The sequence below is a fragment of the Eumetopias jubatus genome, unplaced genomic scaffold, assembly GCF_037043125.1.
Source record: "Eumetopias jubatus isolate StellerSeaLion01/CBP00866 unplaced genomic scaffold, mEumJub1_p1.0 scaffold_1, whole genome shotgun sequence".
In the NCBI taxonomy this organism is placed as follows: domain Eukaryota; kingdom Metazoa; phylum Chordata; class Mammalia; order Carnivora; family Otariidae; genus Eumetopias; species Eumetopias jubatus.
This window is the reverse complement of record NW_028274807.1, coordinates 79,763,711-79,780,845: the sequence shown is the minus strand read 5'-3', so window position 1 is coordinate 79,780,845 and position 17,135 is coordinate 79,763,711. Positions and strand designations below refer to the sequence as shown.

Below are 17,135 nucleotides of genomic sequence, written 5' to 3'. Positions count from 1 at the left end.
GAGGGTCTGACATCATCATGCCTCCAAGAAAACCAAGAGTGAGAATGGCTTAGAAGGCCTAGGAGGCAGTGGAGGTATGGGGAATCTCGACCGAGTGGTCCCAATGAAGACATGAAGAGAATGACCAGTACTGAGCACAGACTCTGGGCCAGGCCTAGAGCTTTACAAAGGTTATTGCTTTTAACCCTCATGGCAACTCTCATTAGATAGAAACTATTATCTCAACATAGAAAAAAAAAAAACTCTTGAGGCTCAGAGGGCTTGAGGATTTTGCCTAGTATCACAAAGAATGCGGTATAGCTGGAATTCAAACCAAGGCTTATCTGACTCCAAAAATAAGCTCAGAATAAAGAATTCAAGGCAGAGACAAAATACCTAGGAGTGATATGGTGTCTGATGGCCAGGAAGTGAGCGTGGAGGGGCTGAGCCTCTTCTCGGCTCCTCTCAGGGAAGACTTCTTGGCTGCACAATCTTATTAAATGGAATGCTGAATTTCTCAGCTTGAATGTGAAATGCTATTGTTGGTATTTTGTTGGTGTATTATCTGGCTTTATTTTGCTCACAGAGCTTGAGAAGCTTCAGTTCCAGGTACAATGTATATAATAAAATAAACCAATTAGTGGTGAGATTTTCCAGTTCAACTCAAACCTGATTCCCAGGCATGACACATATAATAAGGTACATTGCAGACATCTACACCCACCAAGCTAATCACAGCTCAGAAAGATGTGCACACCACCCACCTGCCCCAGAAAGGCAAAAGTAGAGACTTGTGATCAGGAGGGACTGTTTCTGGTTGTTGGGTCAGGAATGGCCAGAGATGGGGAGGTGGGGGAGGGTATTGTGGTGTCTATCGAAAGAACACCATGTTTGCAATACTAGGACTTGGCCCTAGTCCCAGATCCACCAATTAGTGTGTGGCCTTGGACAGGTCAATTAACCTCCCTGAGTCCCCTTTTTCTAATTATAAAGTGTTTCTCAAGGGTGCTGTAGGGGATTAAAATGAGATGATGAGTATAAAATATTTCTAGCATCTAGTGCTAAATTCAAGTAGATGCTTAACCAGTATTGGACGAAGTGGTCTGAAAATGGGAAGTGGTGGGTGCTGGCAGCACACTGGAGGTGGAAAAGACCCAGGTTCTGGTGTAAGGCCGCCGCTCTGCGAACATGGGGAGCGGTTTGGTGCGGAGGCAGACAGGAGGGCGGAGCGCGTGAGTAGAAGCTGGGATTCTGTTGGGCGGTTTGTGGGGAGGGCAAAACCACCCACAGGGCAGGGTCCCCTTTCTCAGTCCCCCACTTCCTCCTGGCTTTTGTTCTCTATTGGCCTCTATTGGCCTCTGAACTGGTCTCCTGCTGCCCGCCCCTTTCCCTGTCCTCTAACCCAAACTGCACACTCCTCTCCCATCTTACTGCTCTGGGCTTAAATACCTTCACCTCTTCCTCTCTTCCTATTATTCGAGGATCATGGGCAACTTCCATGGCACATGACTCAAAGATCTCTTATCTTTCCAGCCTTTCTTTTTCCTACCTCTGCAGGCTAGTGTTCTAGCCCATGGTCCCCTTCTCTCACTCACTGTCTTTTCAAATCCTTGCCAGCTTCACGTGTCAGCATATACACGTTCTGTATCTGGCTCATTCATTCATTCATCCATTCATTCTGACATCAAATAGTTCCCGATCTTCTGGGTGCAGGGCACAGTATTGGCACTCCAGGATCAAGTTCCTAAGGAAAGCCCTCCCTGTCTTGCCCCCTGCAGTCTTAATGATACTCTGTTTCTGCCTCCACGATCAAGTTCCTAAGGAAAGCCCTCCCTGTCTTGCCCCCTGCAGTCTTAATGATACTCTGTTTCTGCCACTCCATGGGGCTCGCCCATCATACGAGTGCTAACAGGATTGTTCTCCATGTATTTTCTGGAGGTAGACTGTGAGTTCCTGGAGGTCTGGACACCTCACACTCTTGCTTGCATCCTCCACAGCACCTGGAGCCCTACAGGTACTTGAAGGCAAGTTTGAATCCAGGCCTTGTCCCTTACTGTCTGTGTTCTTGGGCCACGTAACCCTATTAACCTGTGTCCTCAGCCATAAAGTAGATTAAATACAGAAGGTTTCTGACTTACAATTTTATGGTGATGCAAAAGCAATATACTTCACGTTTTGAAACCATACTTTACATTTTGAATTTTGATCTTTTCCCAGGCCAGTGATTGGTGGTACCATACTGTCTCGTGCTGCTGGGCAGGGGAGCAAACAGCAGCTCCCAGTCAGTCACGTAATCACGGGGTAGGTGATGGCTATGCAGACAGGTATTCTGGTTTTCAGTTTCAGCACAGGATTCATTATATTAAATGAGATATTTAACACTTTATTTTAAAATAGGCTTTGTGTTAGATAATTTTCCCCAACTGTAGGGTAACGTAAGTGTTCTGAGCACATTTAAGGTAGGCTATGCTAAGCTACGATGTTTGGTAGGTTCAGTGTAGTAAATACACTTTCACCTTACAGTATTTTCAGCAGACAATGGGGTTACTAGTGTGTAACCCCATTGTAAGTCAAGGAATATTTGTACTTAAATATGCAACAGGCTTGGCCCATAAGTAAGCACTCAGTAAAAAGGAGCCCAAAACATATTAATTGATTAAGAACATGAAACACTTCTTACTCAAATTAGGAACAGATGAAGAACACTAATGTTCAGGCCATGTGGAGCGGAATGGTCAGTCTGGAGTTTTGCTGTGGGTTGAGTCTTAGCAGACACCTGGTATCAAATGGCTAAAAAGCTGCTACAGAGAAACAGGGACTGGTGTGTGGGCCAAGGTGGGGCAAGCAAAAGCAGAAAAATCTAAGGTGTCTAGACCTGCCAAAGAGCTACTCTAGAAATTTCTTCTCCATGTGAAAAATGAAGGGTTCATTGGCTCTGTGGTTGTATTTTGAGCAGCAAACTTCTTAAGGCAGGAATTAAGTTGAAGTTTAACTTGAACCTGGGTGAGCAAGTTTCCCCCCTGCCAATGCTGAGCAGCCTCCAGAGGTGAAACTCTACCTTGCCAGCCCCTCCCAGGTCTTGGCTGGGGATGAGGTGGGGAAGAGGAGGAGACACAGCTGGAGTCAGAGCTCTGTTGATTCAGAAGTCAGCTGAGGAAGGACGAGGGACTGCTTTTCTTGACTTTCCGGTGAATTTAGTTGGGTCAGGGCCAGCCAGAAATGAGGAGGGTGGGGCCAGTACTCTGGTGTGTGCAGAAACAATTTGATGTTGGGCTCTGGTCCCATATCCACCAGTGTGTGTGACCATGGGCAGGTCCACAAATCTCCCGGGGGGGGGTCTCATTTTTCTAATCTACAAAGTTTCTTCTTGGCATTCTTGGCGGGGGAGCAGCTGGGCTCACCAGTGCCCTGCTTTTCAAACTCCAACACACATGATCACCCGGGGGTCTCGTGGAAATGCAGATTCGGCTTCATCAGTCTGCCCTAGGACCCGAGGGTCTGCCTTGCTAACACTGTCAGGTGATGCCCTTGCTCCTGGTTGTGGACCACATGAGGTTCTGGAGCAGAAACGGGCAAACCACAGCTCATGGGCCAAATCCAGCCTGCTGCTTGTTTGTGTCAACAAAGTTGTGTTGCAACACAGCCGTGAGCATTCATTTGTGTATTGTCTATGGCTGCTTTCACACTAAGTGGATGGAATGAGGTAGCTGCATCAGAGATGGTACGGTACGGCCCACGAAGCCTTATTATCTTAATAGTTACTATGTGACCCTTTACAGGAAAAGCCTGCGAATGCCTGAGAACTGGCCCGTGTGAGCTAAAAGACCTGCACTTCAGTCCAGGTTGGGCCAAGGACAAGCCACTTCACCTTGCTCTCACCTTCCTTATCTGGAGGACACAATGATCTCTGAATTTCTAAGGAACTTGTGATTCTGGGACTTCAGTGCTGCATAGGAAACATCATAGTCTCTATAGAAACAGACTTCTGAGAAGCAGGTGGTGTGGCCTTGATTTGGAAGCTGCAAAAAGCCTACCTGGCTGAACCTGCAGATTGAGCAGGCAGCTCTGACAGGTGCCCTGAGAGCCACACCTAATGTAGGGTCAGCTGGGAACAGACAGGGGCTGGGAGAGGGAAGAGTGGACGTCCTGGTCTCCGGTAGGGCTTGATGCTGGCACAGAGGCCCTGGGACGTTATGCCCCAGCACCACACCCCCAAATTCCACTTTGCTGTGAGATCCACTCAAACACAACTTCCTAACTCACCATGCCAGGTACCCCTGACTCTGGGTGCTTTTGGTCAACCAATATTAATAAGCCCTTTCGAGGTCTCAGGGACTGTGCTGGGCACAAGAATATAGAAAGAACTATGACATCTGGAGCTGAGGAGCTCATAGTCGGGTGGGGGAACACCAGGGAAGGAAATAATTGTAGAAGAGTTCCACAAGCCAGCTGTGAAAGGAAATGCATGACTCTGGGTCTCTAGCATGGGCCACAGGTGATGCCATTAACAAGGCAAGGAGCACAGGCAGGGGGCGGTGGGCTTTAGGAGAGGGGGAGGGTGTGTAAAGAAGATAATGCTTCACTGGGGGCATGTTGATTCCAATGTGGGCACACGAAGGACTGAAAGACAATGCTGTGATTTCCTGTGAAAAGCAACACAGAGTCTCTCTGTAGGCCTGCAATGGGTTAAGAGGAATGACATGTATTTTGCCATAGTTATTCCCCAGCCCTGAGGGGAAACCCAGTGCATACCCAAGTACTCCCGGCTCTTTAGGGGTCACTTGCCTTGCTCTACCTCATCCCTCAGGAGAGACCTTGGCCCAAGAGACCTCTGTGGAATGCACACTTGTTAGGAACATTTCTACTTTCTCTCAACACCCCTGAGCAGTAAGTGGCTGACTATTGTTCATTATGACTGTCTTTCTGGTCAACTCCCCACCAAATGGGAAAATTGGGAACCTACAACTCTGGACAGCTCCTGAACCCAACAGGTCACCTTCTGTTATGGTTTCATGCAAGTGAAAAGAAAGCCCTGAGAAGCAAGGAATTCACAAGCTCATAATTATTTTCTTGGCTCATCTGAGCTCCAGCTCCTCACCTGGAACAGGAGCCTGAGACGGCTGGATGGCAGCCCACTCCCTTGCTTTGACATTTAGGGTACAGGCCATACAATCCGTGAAAATCCACATGGGCACAGCATGGAGGCAGAGAACCATGTGTGCCCTTAAAGTAGTGGAATCAGCTGAAGTGCAAGATTTCCCCTTCCCAAGCAAGACATCTGCACTGGGGCAGATTTAGGACTCTGTGTTTGCTAGGAGGGTACCTGTGTGAGGCCTGCTCTGTTGGTTCGGGGACGAGGCTAGGGGGGCATCTCTGCGAACCCCACACTGGCTGGCTGGCCTCGCTGGGGGTCCAGGTAGACGTGTGACTCTGCCTCTTTGCCGCTTATCACAGATCCTAATTATGTGCTTATCTGTTGGATTATTTTATTGAAGCCTGGCTCCCATGCTCCCTAATGGCTACAGGGACCATGTCTGTTTTTGTTCATCACTGTCCCCTGGTGCCTGGCCCTTGATAGGTGCTTCATAATGTGTGCTGAATAGATGACAGAAAGCCTGTCCCCGCTGCTGGAAAACTGACACGAAGGATACACTCTACCAGTGGTGGTCTGTTTCCCTGTCTTCATTTACCAGGTATTACAAAAATTATTACCAACGAAAGTCTGGGGAGATTTTGCCCTCTCTGCTTAGAACCTTGTATAGGACACCCTCTTTGCAGTTCAAATGGGATTGACTAAGAAATCACTGAGAAAAGTGTTGCTTTAATAGCAGATAGACAGAGGGGCTTAGGTGTGGATGACTTAGCCTCAAGGCTAAGCCTTTGCTCTTTTAAGGCTAAAGGCTGGATTGCGACAGATAACGAGGCTCAGTGAACAATGTGAGAAAATGTGTAAGAAATCCCCTCATTCATATCTCGAGTGGGGCTAGAGAGAAACAATAGCAGAGCTTCCCAGCGCTTCCCTCCCCAACCTTGCAGGGACTTGTCCAGCTTTGTGTCATGCCCTTGGTGCTTCACCTGGATTCAAGACTTGGCACACTTACTCTTGCTTCACTGGAGAGCCAGCTCAGGGGTAACTCCCATATTGGAAGCAACAGCCAAACCAACTGAAGCATAATGCCATCAAATAACCCTAGAGGTACAGGTTTTCAGAGCCACAGGTAGTTTAAAAATAATCTAGATCAAATTTCTGAAAGCAGAGCTTAAGAGAGCGAAACTCTAAATCTGGCCCCTTTCTTATGATACGCTAAATATTTATCACCCTCCATTTATCACTAAACAATAATTCTGATTACTATTGATCAAGCTCTCACCATGTTCCAGGTACTCTGCTAAATGCTCTACATGGATGATCTCATTTAACCCTCAAAACAATGCTGAGTGAGAGAGACTCTAATTGTTTCCATTTTGTATGGGTTGAAATGGAGACTTGGGGAGGTTTAATGACTTAACCAATGTCACGTGGCTGGTGGCGGGAAGGCCTGGGTCTTTCAACTTCTAGCTCAATGTTTCATCCCTTATCCTACATTGATTCTAAGTCCTCAAGATAGATCTGAATTACTTATTTGCAGATAGTTGGCACATTTTACTTATCAATTAAGTCTAACGGTATCACGAGATGAAACTCTCAGCCTCATAAATACTCACATGTAACTCTTTAAAATACCTTTTTTTCCCCCTAAGATTTCCACTGAGTGCTTGCTCCTATTCCCTCCCTCCAAAAAACATTTCTGTAGAACAACATGAGCCAGGTGGGTAAGATGTTAGGCTTTGAAGGGAACACGAAGATGAAGATCACATGCTCCCCATTTTCCTGGTACTGGCAGGAAGAAGAAATGACAAGGATACACATGCCTATGCAACAGGGTGACCCATAATCAGTGTAATGTCAAGACAGAAAAATCAAGTGCTCTAGGAATGCAGAGGTCAGATTCACTTCCAGAGGTGCGACCATAGGCTCCAGAAAGGAGACAGCCCTTGATGTAGGCCTTAAAGGAGGAGCAGAATTTTCACAAGTCTATGTGGAGCCTTTCCTTGGCCTGGTCTATAAACATTTTCTGTTTTCTGAGTGTCTGGCATGTACAATACATACAGTAGGATTTTCAAATAAATTTTCTGGTTGGACACTAGCCACTTGAGGCTAGCTAGGAATCATGGACTTGGTTCTGATGCTATCACTGGATGTAAATTGTGTAAAAGGCCCTCTTCTCTGGGCCTCTGTTTTTCCCCAGCTATGAAGTAGGGATATGGAAGGGAGTGGGTATAACCTTGCTCATGGGTCTCTGGTTAGGATCACATGAAGTTAATACATGCAAAACTAATTGTAAGCCAAAATGAAATGCAAACATAAGGGATTATCTGTCACTCTTCTTATTGGTGTTATAAAAACGAAAAATAAAAAGAAAAGCAATGCCCACATACTGCTCATTATCTAACCACCTTGTTTTGACTAACCACACTGGGTCAGGCACTGGGGATACAAAGATGACTAACGCCAAGCCTCCATGCTTGGAACAGGAAAGGTCTAGGAAAGGAGATGTCGGTACAATTGACGGTATAAGTTGAATGTGCTAGGACAATGGTTGGGCTGGACTTTAGCAGGAGCTCTGCTCCTTTTTACTGCTAGTACAGGTAGATGGCAATGCTAAAGTTAAGAACTTCAAAATCAGAAATTTAACTGGTATTCCCCAGAATAAACTAGGATGAAAGGTGAGGGGAAATTTTGTTTTTTTAAGTTTGAGCTTATACTATGTTCCAGGCACTTTCACATCCATCATCTTCATAAAAAGTTAGATATTATTATGCCCATTTTACAGATGAGGAAGCTGAGGCTCCCAGGAAGTTGGGTTTATAAAACCGGAAGGTGTAAAGCCTAAATGTAAACCCACGTCATTCAATTGCAAGCGTGGTGCTTTTCCCAGCACTCACTGTGTCCTAACTAGGCAATGTTTTTATAGAACTCATTCCATGCTCATTTTGAATGACCTTATTTCTTAGATTGCTTTTCGAAGGAGAAAGACTGATCTGTGATGAGGAGGTTTGACAGTAACCCCTTCTAGTGTCGTTTCCTCTTATACCTCCTAAGAGAAATTGCTTCCCTCCCACTGCTCTCTCCTGACTTCTTCCCCACCTCTAATCCCAATGAAATTGCCAAGGAGTAAAGAATCCCAGCAAATGAAGAGCCTGTTGAGAGATTCCTGCCTTCTCTGCAGCTGGCTTAAAAACTGAAACAAAACACACTGCAAGATGAAAGGAACCTGCCATATGATTTAGACCAAGGAGCCCACCTAGACTGAAACCTAGCCATGCCTTAATTTTGTGGAGCTGCAAGGAACCTATGATCTATAGGAGCCTATGTGATTGTCACAGTTGCCTATTTTACAGATAATGAAAACTGAAACCCAACAGGGTGAAAGACTTGCCCAACATCACACACTAGTGAGAGGCAGAGTATGGACTGGAACCCAGGTCTCTCGACTCTCAGGCCAATGTTCTTCTATTAAAATAGGTTGTCTCTTTAGCTTTCCCCCATTAACATTTCAACGTAAATGAGATCATGGCCCTTTCAAAAAAAAGCTCAATGCCACTTTCTCTGTAAAGCCCAGAAGCCAGGCCCCCCTTCGTCCTCGGCTCTGATCAGCTCCTGTCCTCATCTAAAGAACAGGAAGTAGCTTCATTTTTAGCTCTGAAAGCACATTCTGGGGGTGAGAAAGGGGGATTTGGGGAAGAGAGTTCCTGTAGATGATGGGTAGGAGTGATCAGCAGACATTCCTCTTGCTGGAAGGGGAAGATACAGGGTCCAATATGTAAGGAGAAGATAAGTCCTTGGAGTCCTAACCAGAACATGACTTCAGCAAGAGATTCTCCACACCCTGGGGGGTAGGGGGAAGGTTCTGCCCTGATTCTGTTCTGCTGGAACTGGATGTCAGGGTGGGTGTTGGGGTAGGAGCACCAGGGTGGGAAAATTTATACAAACTTTCTACAACCTCCAGTGCTTCCCCACCCTCTGCTAGCACCCACAACTTCCCCTGCCAAGGGAGGAAGGAGGAACACATTATTCAGTCTAATAATTTATACAAATTGAAAAGTTTACTGTATGAAATAAAGGGGACTTAAGAGGGCAAGAGAGAAATAAAAATTCCCGAGTCCTCTCTTAAAGGCTTGAGGTGTAGAGATGACACCTCTTGATGACCTTGCCTTGGAATAGAACGATCTGTCTAACAGATGGGTCTGAAATAAGCAAGTAACCCCTCCCTTTGATGGTCAGCCAAATTTTGTCTCCTTCTATGGTAGAATCACATCCAGTGTTAGCACTTGTCAGCCAGGGACATCAAAGAACAGAGATCCAGATCCACGGATAGTTTGTCTATGTTAATGGTTCTCAAAACTGGCAGCCCATCGGAGTTGTCTGGGGAGCTCATTACAAATTTAGATTCCCAGGAACCAACCCGGTGATTATTAGGTAGATCTGGGGTAGGGCTCAGGAATCTTCATTTCCAATAAGCAGGCCTGGTGTAAGAACCAATGATCTGGTTCAACCCCATTCATTCAGCTATCAAAATTTTACACGAGATCCTGGTTTTACAGCAAAGAAAACTGAGATGCCAAAAATAGTTAGTGCCAGTACTTGGACTTGAACCCAGTCTCCTGCCTCTTGATGTGGTATCTTTGCCAATACCCTCATCCATGGCCTTCTTTCCTCAGCTCACCAGTCCACTGAGAACCCCTGAGGATCAGTGGGGGCCATTTATCCAAACCACAGAGGAATCAGAGCTGCCCAGGTACTCTGATTGAGTTCCTACTTGCTTCATTGGTGGAAATGGCTGGTAAGGGGTGGGGGTGAAGGTGTGTTCGGTATCCTGGTGGGCTGACAGGGGAATGTCCAGCTGATGGCCTCTAAGGCAAACTTCCAAGTTGCTGCAGTCAGGAAGTATAGTCAGTCCATAGAAACAACCTGCTGTGTTAGAGGAGATAGGGTGTCAGAGGCAGAGGGATGAGGGGGACAGTGACAGAAGATGAAGTCACTAAGGTAACGTGAGGCCAGACTATCTAGGGCCCTCTGGGACACATATAGATCTTTGGCTTTTACTCTGAGCCACTGTAGGATTTTGAGCCAGAGAGTGGCATAATCTGACACATTTTCCCAGGGGTCCTCTGATGCAGTGGTGAGAACAGACTCTATAGGGCAGGGAGGGATAGAAGCAAGGAATCCAGTTAGGAGGATTTGTAGTAAGCCAGGGGACAGAGGAAGGTGGCTCAGGTCAAGGTGGCAGAAATGCAGGGGTGAGAAGTGACTGGATCCTGGATGCTTTTTTAAAAAGTAGATCTAGCAGATTTTCTGATGGGTGGGATGGGAGGTGTGAGATAAAAAGGAGTCAAGGATGGTGCCAAGTGTGTTGGCTCGAGCAACGGGCAGGCTGGAGTTAACATCAACTGAAATGGAGAAGGCTATGGGTGGAGAAGGTCTGTGGGAGGGACGTCAGGAGTTTGGTTTTGGGCATGCTGAGTCACTGACACTCACGTGGTATTTAAATAAAGTCTCACGCCTGGATGAGGTCATCAAAAGAGTGAGTACAGACAGAAAAGAGGATTGGGGCCCTTGCCGGTGGGCCGCCAGCACCAAGAGATTAGAGAGATGGAGAATCAGTGAAAGGGACTAGAAAAGGCTAACCAGTAGGGGAGCAGGAAAACAGGAACCTGTGGAATCCTCGTATTTGCAGGAACAGGGAGGGATTGGGTGAAATGTCACTGCTTGAGTGAAGAAAGATCAAGTGTGAGAACCGACTATTGGATTTAGTTACTGGAGGGCGCTGGTGACCTTGAGCGCATTGTTTGACTCCTGACCTCAAGAGTCTCATTTTGACAACTGACTGTTATTTAGGGCTCCCTTACTGTTAATTTTCTCTTCTCGATTAGGTTGTAAACATTGCAACAACAGGGATGATGAGTCGGCATAGCCCCAGAGCAACGGGCCCTAGTACAGTTTGCTAACAGACCAACCTGAATGCCCCTCTCCACTGGGGCGCCGACCTAGAGCAATTTTCCTCATGCCTTGCTTACCTTGGACGCAGAATTTCAGTTCCTTGGGGTCAGTGACAACTTTCCTGCTTTCCCGGATCACAGCCCGGTTCTTCTTGGTTTCTCCCCAGAGATTGGTGCCACCGTACATGCTGGGAATGTTGAGAATGGCAATGCCCTCAAGGAAGATGTTGCTCAGGTCTACCCCAACCCCGTCACACTGAGGGGCAGAGAGAAAAGGTCATTGGTTAGTGTTCTCAGTGTACCCCAACCCAAGTGCTATGTGTATGTGTGTGTGTGGTGGGGGCTCTCATGAAGGGTGTGATGGGCCCTCAGCCAGCAGCTCAATCTTGAGCAAAGTGGCGGAGGCCTAATGCCTTGGCCATTGTAGTTGGTTGGGGAGATGCAATCCTGGTCAGCTCTGAGGACAGCAGTACAAGGCTTCAGATCTAGAAGGGCTTTAGGGACGGTTCTCGCGACAACTGCCAACCTGTTCTCTGGTCCAACCTCATTATCATCAATTCTGTCCCTGCCTAACCATTGTGAAGATATGGTGGGAAGCTGAGCCCTGAACCTAACACATAATAGATTCTGAACAAAGGAGAGAAAAGTTTCACTTCGCCCCCCCCCCCCTTATTATATCCCTCCGGTGAGAAGGACAAGATGTGAAGACTTGGAAGGCTTTCAGACACAGCATGGGAACAGTCAATGGTATTGTCATAGCATTGTATGGTGACAGATGGGAGCTACCCCTGCGGTGAGCACAGCATAAGGGATAGAGTTGCTGAATCACTATATTGTACACCTGAAACGAAAGTAACATTGTGTGTCAAGCATATTTCAATACTAAAGAAAAAAGATTTGGAAGGCTTGCAGAATTCACCTGTCTCCTGTATCTGCATTTTAAGTGCCATTTTGGCCCTTGTGCTTGCTGACGTTGCAGAGTTTCTTTATCCACTTTCCACCACCCCCGCATCCCCCACCAGGTACGAAAGGCCAGAAGGCTTGAATCTGCCTGTCTCAAATATCTATAAGGTCAGCCTCCTTTTGGCATACTGTTTACCAATGCAGCAAGAAATGTATTAATTCTGATCATTGTCCCTCACGATTGTAGGTAGTTTACTTCCTTTACAGCAGAAAACAACCAGACCCAGAGAGGGAAGTTAAGTTAGTCAAGGTTGTACAGCTGATATATAAAAGAGCAAGGATTCAAAATTAGGGAATTTGACTGTGAAGCCCAAGGTCTTTAGCTTACTTATTGTGAGGCAGGAAAAATGAAAAGCATGCAACAAAAACCCACTGTCTTTGGGGTTACCTACAAACCCAAACTTCCAGAGATTTCTCAACAGAGGAGGAACAGGAAGGAAGGGCTTGTTGCCATTCATATTTGCTTACCTTCTGATTTCTTCAGAGCTCTTAATTTATGGTACCTTATAATCCCCATGGCTTGTCCCCCAACTACAAAATAGAATGGAGTGAGCTTCTCTGGTGATTGGAAACTCATTTCTTCACTGGAAAGTTCTGATTATTTGAAAGCTTGTCTCTTTATGTTGAACTAGATTCTCTTTCTTCCTGCTTCCACCTATTGGTCCTCGTCTCCCTTCTGAAGCCAGGCAGAATGACCCTCCTTCCTCCTCCTTGGGGACAGCCCACCAGCTACATGATGACAATCATCATCACTGTTCAGATGTATTAAGCATTGCTATCTGCCAGGTAAGCTTTTGTACACAGCTCATTTATTACCTTCATAATAATCTTGGAAGTCAGTTACTGTGACAATCTCCTCTTTATGTTTGAGGAAACTGAGACATACCAAGTGGTTAAGCAATTTGCCCAAAGTCACACAACATACAAATGGAAGTACGCAGACTTGATGGCAGGCAGTCAGAGCCTAAGTCCTAATGACCCCTTTATCTCTCCTCCCTCTCACACCGCCATTTTGGTTGTGCCTCTCCTGGGTGGAACATGGTCAGCTCTCTCAGCCGCTCCTGTGGGACCTGGTTTCCAGACTTCCCTGTCCTGACTGCCGTGTTCTGCACAGACTACTGTTGGTTACTCTCGCATTCTGTAAGGCCTCCAGCATCGTCACAGGATCTGATGGCAAAGGCGGCCAGGACAGGAGCACATCCTGGGGCTGGGCTCCCCTCACACGGTCATTCCCCCAGAAATAAGATAATGTGGGAAACTCATGGAAGGGCGCAACACATGTCCCCCATTATCATTATCCTTATTGTTAAATATGATCACAGTTGTACTAGCTCTTTTGTTAGCAGCTAGATGACAGCTGAATCACTTCAGCTTGAATGGGTGGTCATCACAGACACCCAGACCCTCAGCCCATTATCTGCTTCTCAGCCAGCTCTTCCCTATTGTGAACTTGTGTATTTTTAAAAATAATGTAGACATAGGGCTTTACATTTATGTCAATCAATTTCATCTGGTTCTTAGTCCAAGCCCCCTCCGTCCATCTAGTTCGTTTTAAATCTTCATTCTACGGCCCCTTGCCATAGCCTTCCTATCATTTGGGGACTAAGTCATTAACACATGTATATAAAGGGCAAAAACAGGGGCCAAGCCCTCTCTTTGGTCAGTCTAACATGGCAGACACTGTGTATTACATAGCCCTCGAGGTGTGGCTGCCTTGCTGGGGCTGCAGCCTCTGGATGGGACTGTCACTCAGTCTCCTTTTCATTACCATGTGGAATCATGGAAATTAAAAATGAGAGCGCCTTAAAAGAACATGCCCCATCCCTCATAAATGAGGCCCAAAAGGGTTTAGAAACTTGCCTGTGGTCACTCAACTTACTAATGGTGGAATCAGACTAGTATCCAGGTCTCCATACCTCAATGCTGTGTTCTCTCCACTAAAACACAAGATTGTGCTGAGACCAAACGGCATTTTTCTAAATGACCACCCTACAATCTCTGTCAGGAAAGGAATAAGAGAACTCATATTAAATCACTCATATCTGTGTGCAAAGGGCAAATACTTGGTTAATAATTTACTTCAGAAACTTGCCAGAGATTGGGATGTCTCCTTTTCTAATTTTTTGAAAACTGGGTATTTGTCCATTTGCCTCTCCTTGAATGAATCCTACTCTGTTTTCAAGATTTGTCAAAGAGGCCCCTGAAGGACATCTGTAGGTTTGTCCAGCAACTTGGATTCTAATGGGTGTGTTTTTCCAAGGCCAGTTAGTTTTCTATTGATCTACCCTGGGCTCTGGTACCCACCTTTAGTATCTATTCTTCCATTTTTTTGTTAAGGTTACTCTCTCTGGAAAAGATAAAAATTCTTTTGGTGGGCAAAGTCCTAATGAGCTATTCTTTCCATGTTCTCTTTCGCTTCATTGTCTAACATTCTGCTTGGCCTCCAGCATCAGGTCTGAGCTGCTTTTGTGCGTTCACACTTGGTTGCATGGTCACACCCTGCTTTTGCGTGTATATATACAGTCTTCTGAAAGCATGGGCCCAACCCAGAGCGCCCTGCTGCAGTCATGGTGATTTTTATAAATCTTTTCCTTTTTCTTCCCAATGGAATTAATGAATTGTTAAAAATTTATTTTGGAATATCTTCTATCCTTCCTATCCTTTCTACATAAATTCTTATTTAAGGATTCAGGCTAGAATCCCACTGGGTCAGACTTTTCTTTCCAAACTCTCTGAAATTAGCTTGGCTCAACTCTGTGTCCAGCACTGACTTCCTGTACCCTTATCACTTTTGAGACAAAATGGTCACTTTCCCTCTTGGTTGTAGTTACTTCCACATCATCTCAATTTATTTATTGTTGGTCAAAATGCCCCTTCCCTCCTAGAGATAATAATAATAATAGCATGAACAGTGCACGTTTGGTGGGAGCTTCCTTGGGCAATGCGCTGGTCCTTCCCCTGCAGTCTCTCTTGGGATCCTCAGGGCACCACTGCTACCGCCCAAATGACAGGGTCTCATGGGGGTCAAGGTGCTTGCTCAAATCTACATAACTTGCGCCTCTACAGGCTGGCAGAGCAAGGATACACACCCAGGCAGTCAGATGCCAGATCCTACTCTGGAGACGAAAGAGTCAATGAGGCAAATCGGGACTTTTGCTGATGCTAGACTTATAGCAAAATTAAACCCCAGCTGTTGTCTGAATAATTGAAATCTTCCCACCACTACTCCGTCTTGCAGAGTACTTAGAGCAGTGCCCGGCACATCAATGTTGGATAATAGTATTATATCTTGCCTCGTTGCCAGCTTTGTTTAAAAAAAAAAAAAAAAAAGGTATACCACTAGCACAGCACAGCCTTGGCACAGCAGATTCCAAAGTCATCTTTCTTCCTGCTGCTGTTTTAAGTGTACCCTGTCCCCTCCATCTCCAGTCATAACCAGCTAGGAGTGTTAGCTATTAACTTGGTCAGTTGTTAATCTCTCTCCGCAAGAGCAAACAGTCCTCCCTCTGCGTTCTGAGGGATTGTCCCCTTCCCCCATTATGTCTTGGGTCATAGGCAGACTGGGCAAATAGAATATAGAAGAGATGGGAGTGCCTGGAGGCTGTTGGACAGTGGGCGCCCTCACCTTTGGAATGCACCTATTTGAAAACTAAGAGGCAATGCAGTGTCTTGGAAAGAGCATGATTGGGCCTGAAGGCAGAGATATGGGTTTAAATCTTGGCTCTGACATTGGGGGTTGTGTGATCCTTCCTTAAAGCTCCTTAATCTCTTGGAGCTTTAGTTTGTCATCTGTAAAATGGGGGTGGGGTGGTAGAATAACCCCGAAGTGTCTACTTTGAGGGTCTGAGTGGTCTCTGGAAAGCAGTAGCATTCTATAACTGTCTACATTGTTATTACAGTTCATAATAATATTACCTGTGCCACCAGACATATTTCAGCGTGAAATCAGTCCCACTACCTGAGACCTTGCTGGAAATATTTTAATGGCCTCTTGGCCCCACCCATGCTTGTGAGAACCCTGCCAGCCCATACCTGCATGCCCACTCTCCAGGGTTCTTGGCCTAGACATTACACATTGATTTCTTTCAGAACCCCAAGCCTGCTTAGATCTTGGGAAGGTGGAAGGCCGCCGTGCTGGATTCGGGCAAGTGGAGCCGAGAGTGGTACACCGTCGGCTTAAATAGAACATCGGCCCCAGGGCTGCTCCCGGGTGGGCTCCTGAGCTAAATCCTCCACCAGTTCCATGACGTCATCGGGCCCTCTCCCCCTGCTCCGGCGGCCGGGGCGCGGGGTGGGGGGGCGCGGGGGGGGCGCGGTGGGCGCCCTCCAGGGGAGAGTGCAAGGAGCGCGGCGGTCCCTGAACGCACTATTAGCCCTCCCTAACCTAGGACTGGGCTAGCAGGCGCCCTTCCAGGCTGAGGCTGCGCTGAACTCAGGTATTTATAGCCTGCTGTGGGGCCGAAACAGAGAGCTCCTGTCCCCGGCAGCGAACGCGCACAAGCCCGAAGTCGTGCTCACAGTCACACTGGGACGACTGGCCGCCTGGGTCGGAGGCGGCGCTGTAGGCCCTGGGCGGGGCGCGGTGCTCGAGTCCAGCTCGGCTCCTGCGCCCTTGGAAGCGGTTCAGGAATCTGCCGGAGCACCGTCCGGGAGGGCCCGCGCCCGCCTCCTCCCAGGCCCCGCTGCGCCGGCCCGCAGCTGTCGGCCACGTTCACCACGGCCCCCCTTGCGAAGACAATGCCCCTAGTTCTGGTTTCTTTGTGAGCGGGGGATGGTTGGTTTGTCTGGAGGAGAGCTAGTGAGTAAGCAACCAGAGAAGGGGTTAGGGAGCCGGAGCGCTTTTCTGTGCAAATGTAAAGCACTGGAAACACATAACCCTCCCCTCCCTCCCAACCGCCCTCCGCCCTTCGTATCTCGGATCCCTAAAATCCCCATAACTCTGGGCAGAACCAGGACCCGCCAAGTTCTCCGTACGCCCCGAGAAGGGCAGAGAGCAGAGGAAATGAGGGAGGCATCGATGCTCCCCTGCTCCGGCTGCAGGCTTTTCCGCGCCTCAGTGCCTGTCGGCCTCGGTGACCTGAAAAAGGCGGCGGATCTGAACCTCCTCCCCGCTGAGCGAGGCCGCCTCCATTTCAGCCCTGTCGATCCTATTT

The 17,135-nt window shown here is 47.2% G+C and overlaps 1 protein-coding gene across 7 annotated transcripts in view; it reads right to left on the bottom strand.

Annotated features, from left to right (window-relative positions):
- DGKG (diacylglycerol kinase gamma) overlaps nt 1-17,135 on the bottom strand; it is a 211,295-nt gene that overhangs the window by 36,280 nt on the left and 157,880 nt on the right. For all 7 annotated transcript variants that reach the window (XM_088025108.1, XM_088025111.1, XM_088025117.1 and 4 more), the window contains one exon: nt 11,098-11,275. In XM_088025108.1, the coding sequence (XP_087881234.1) occupies nt 11,098-11,275 (178 nt within the window). The remainder of the gene's footprint in view (nt 1-11,097; nt 11,276-17,135) is intronic.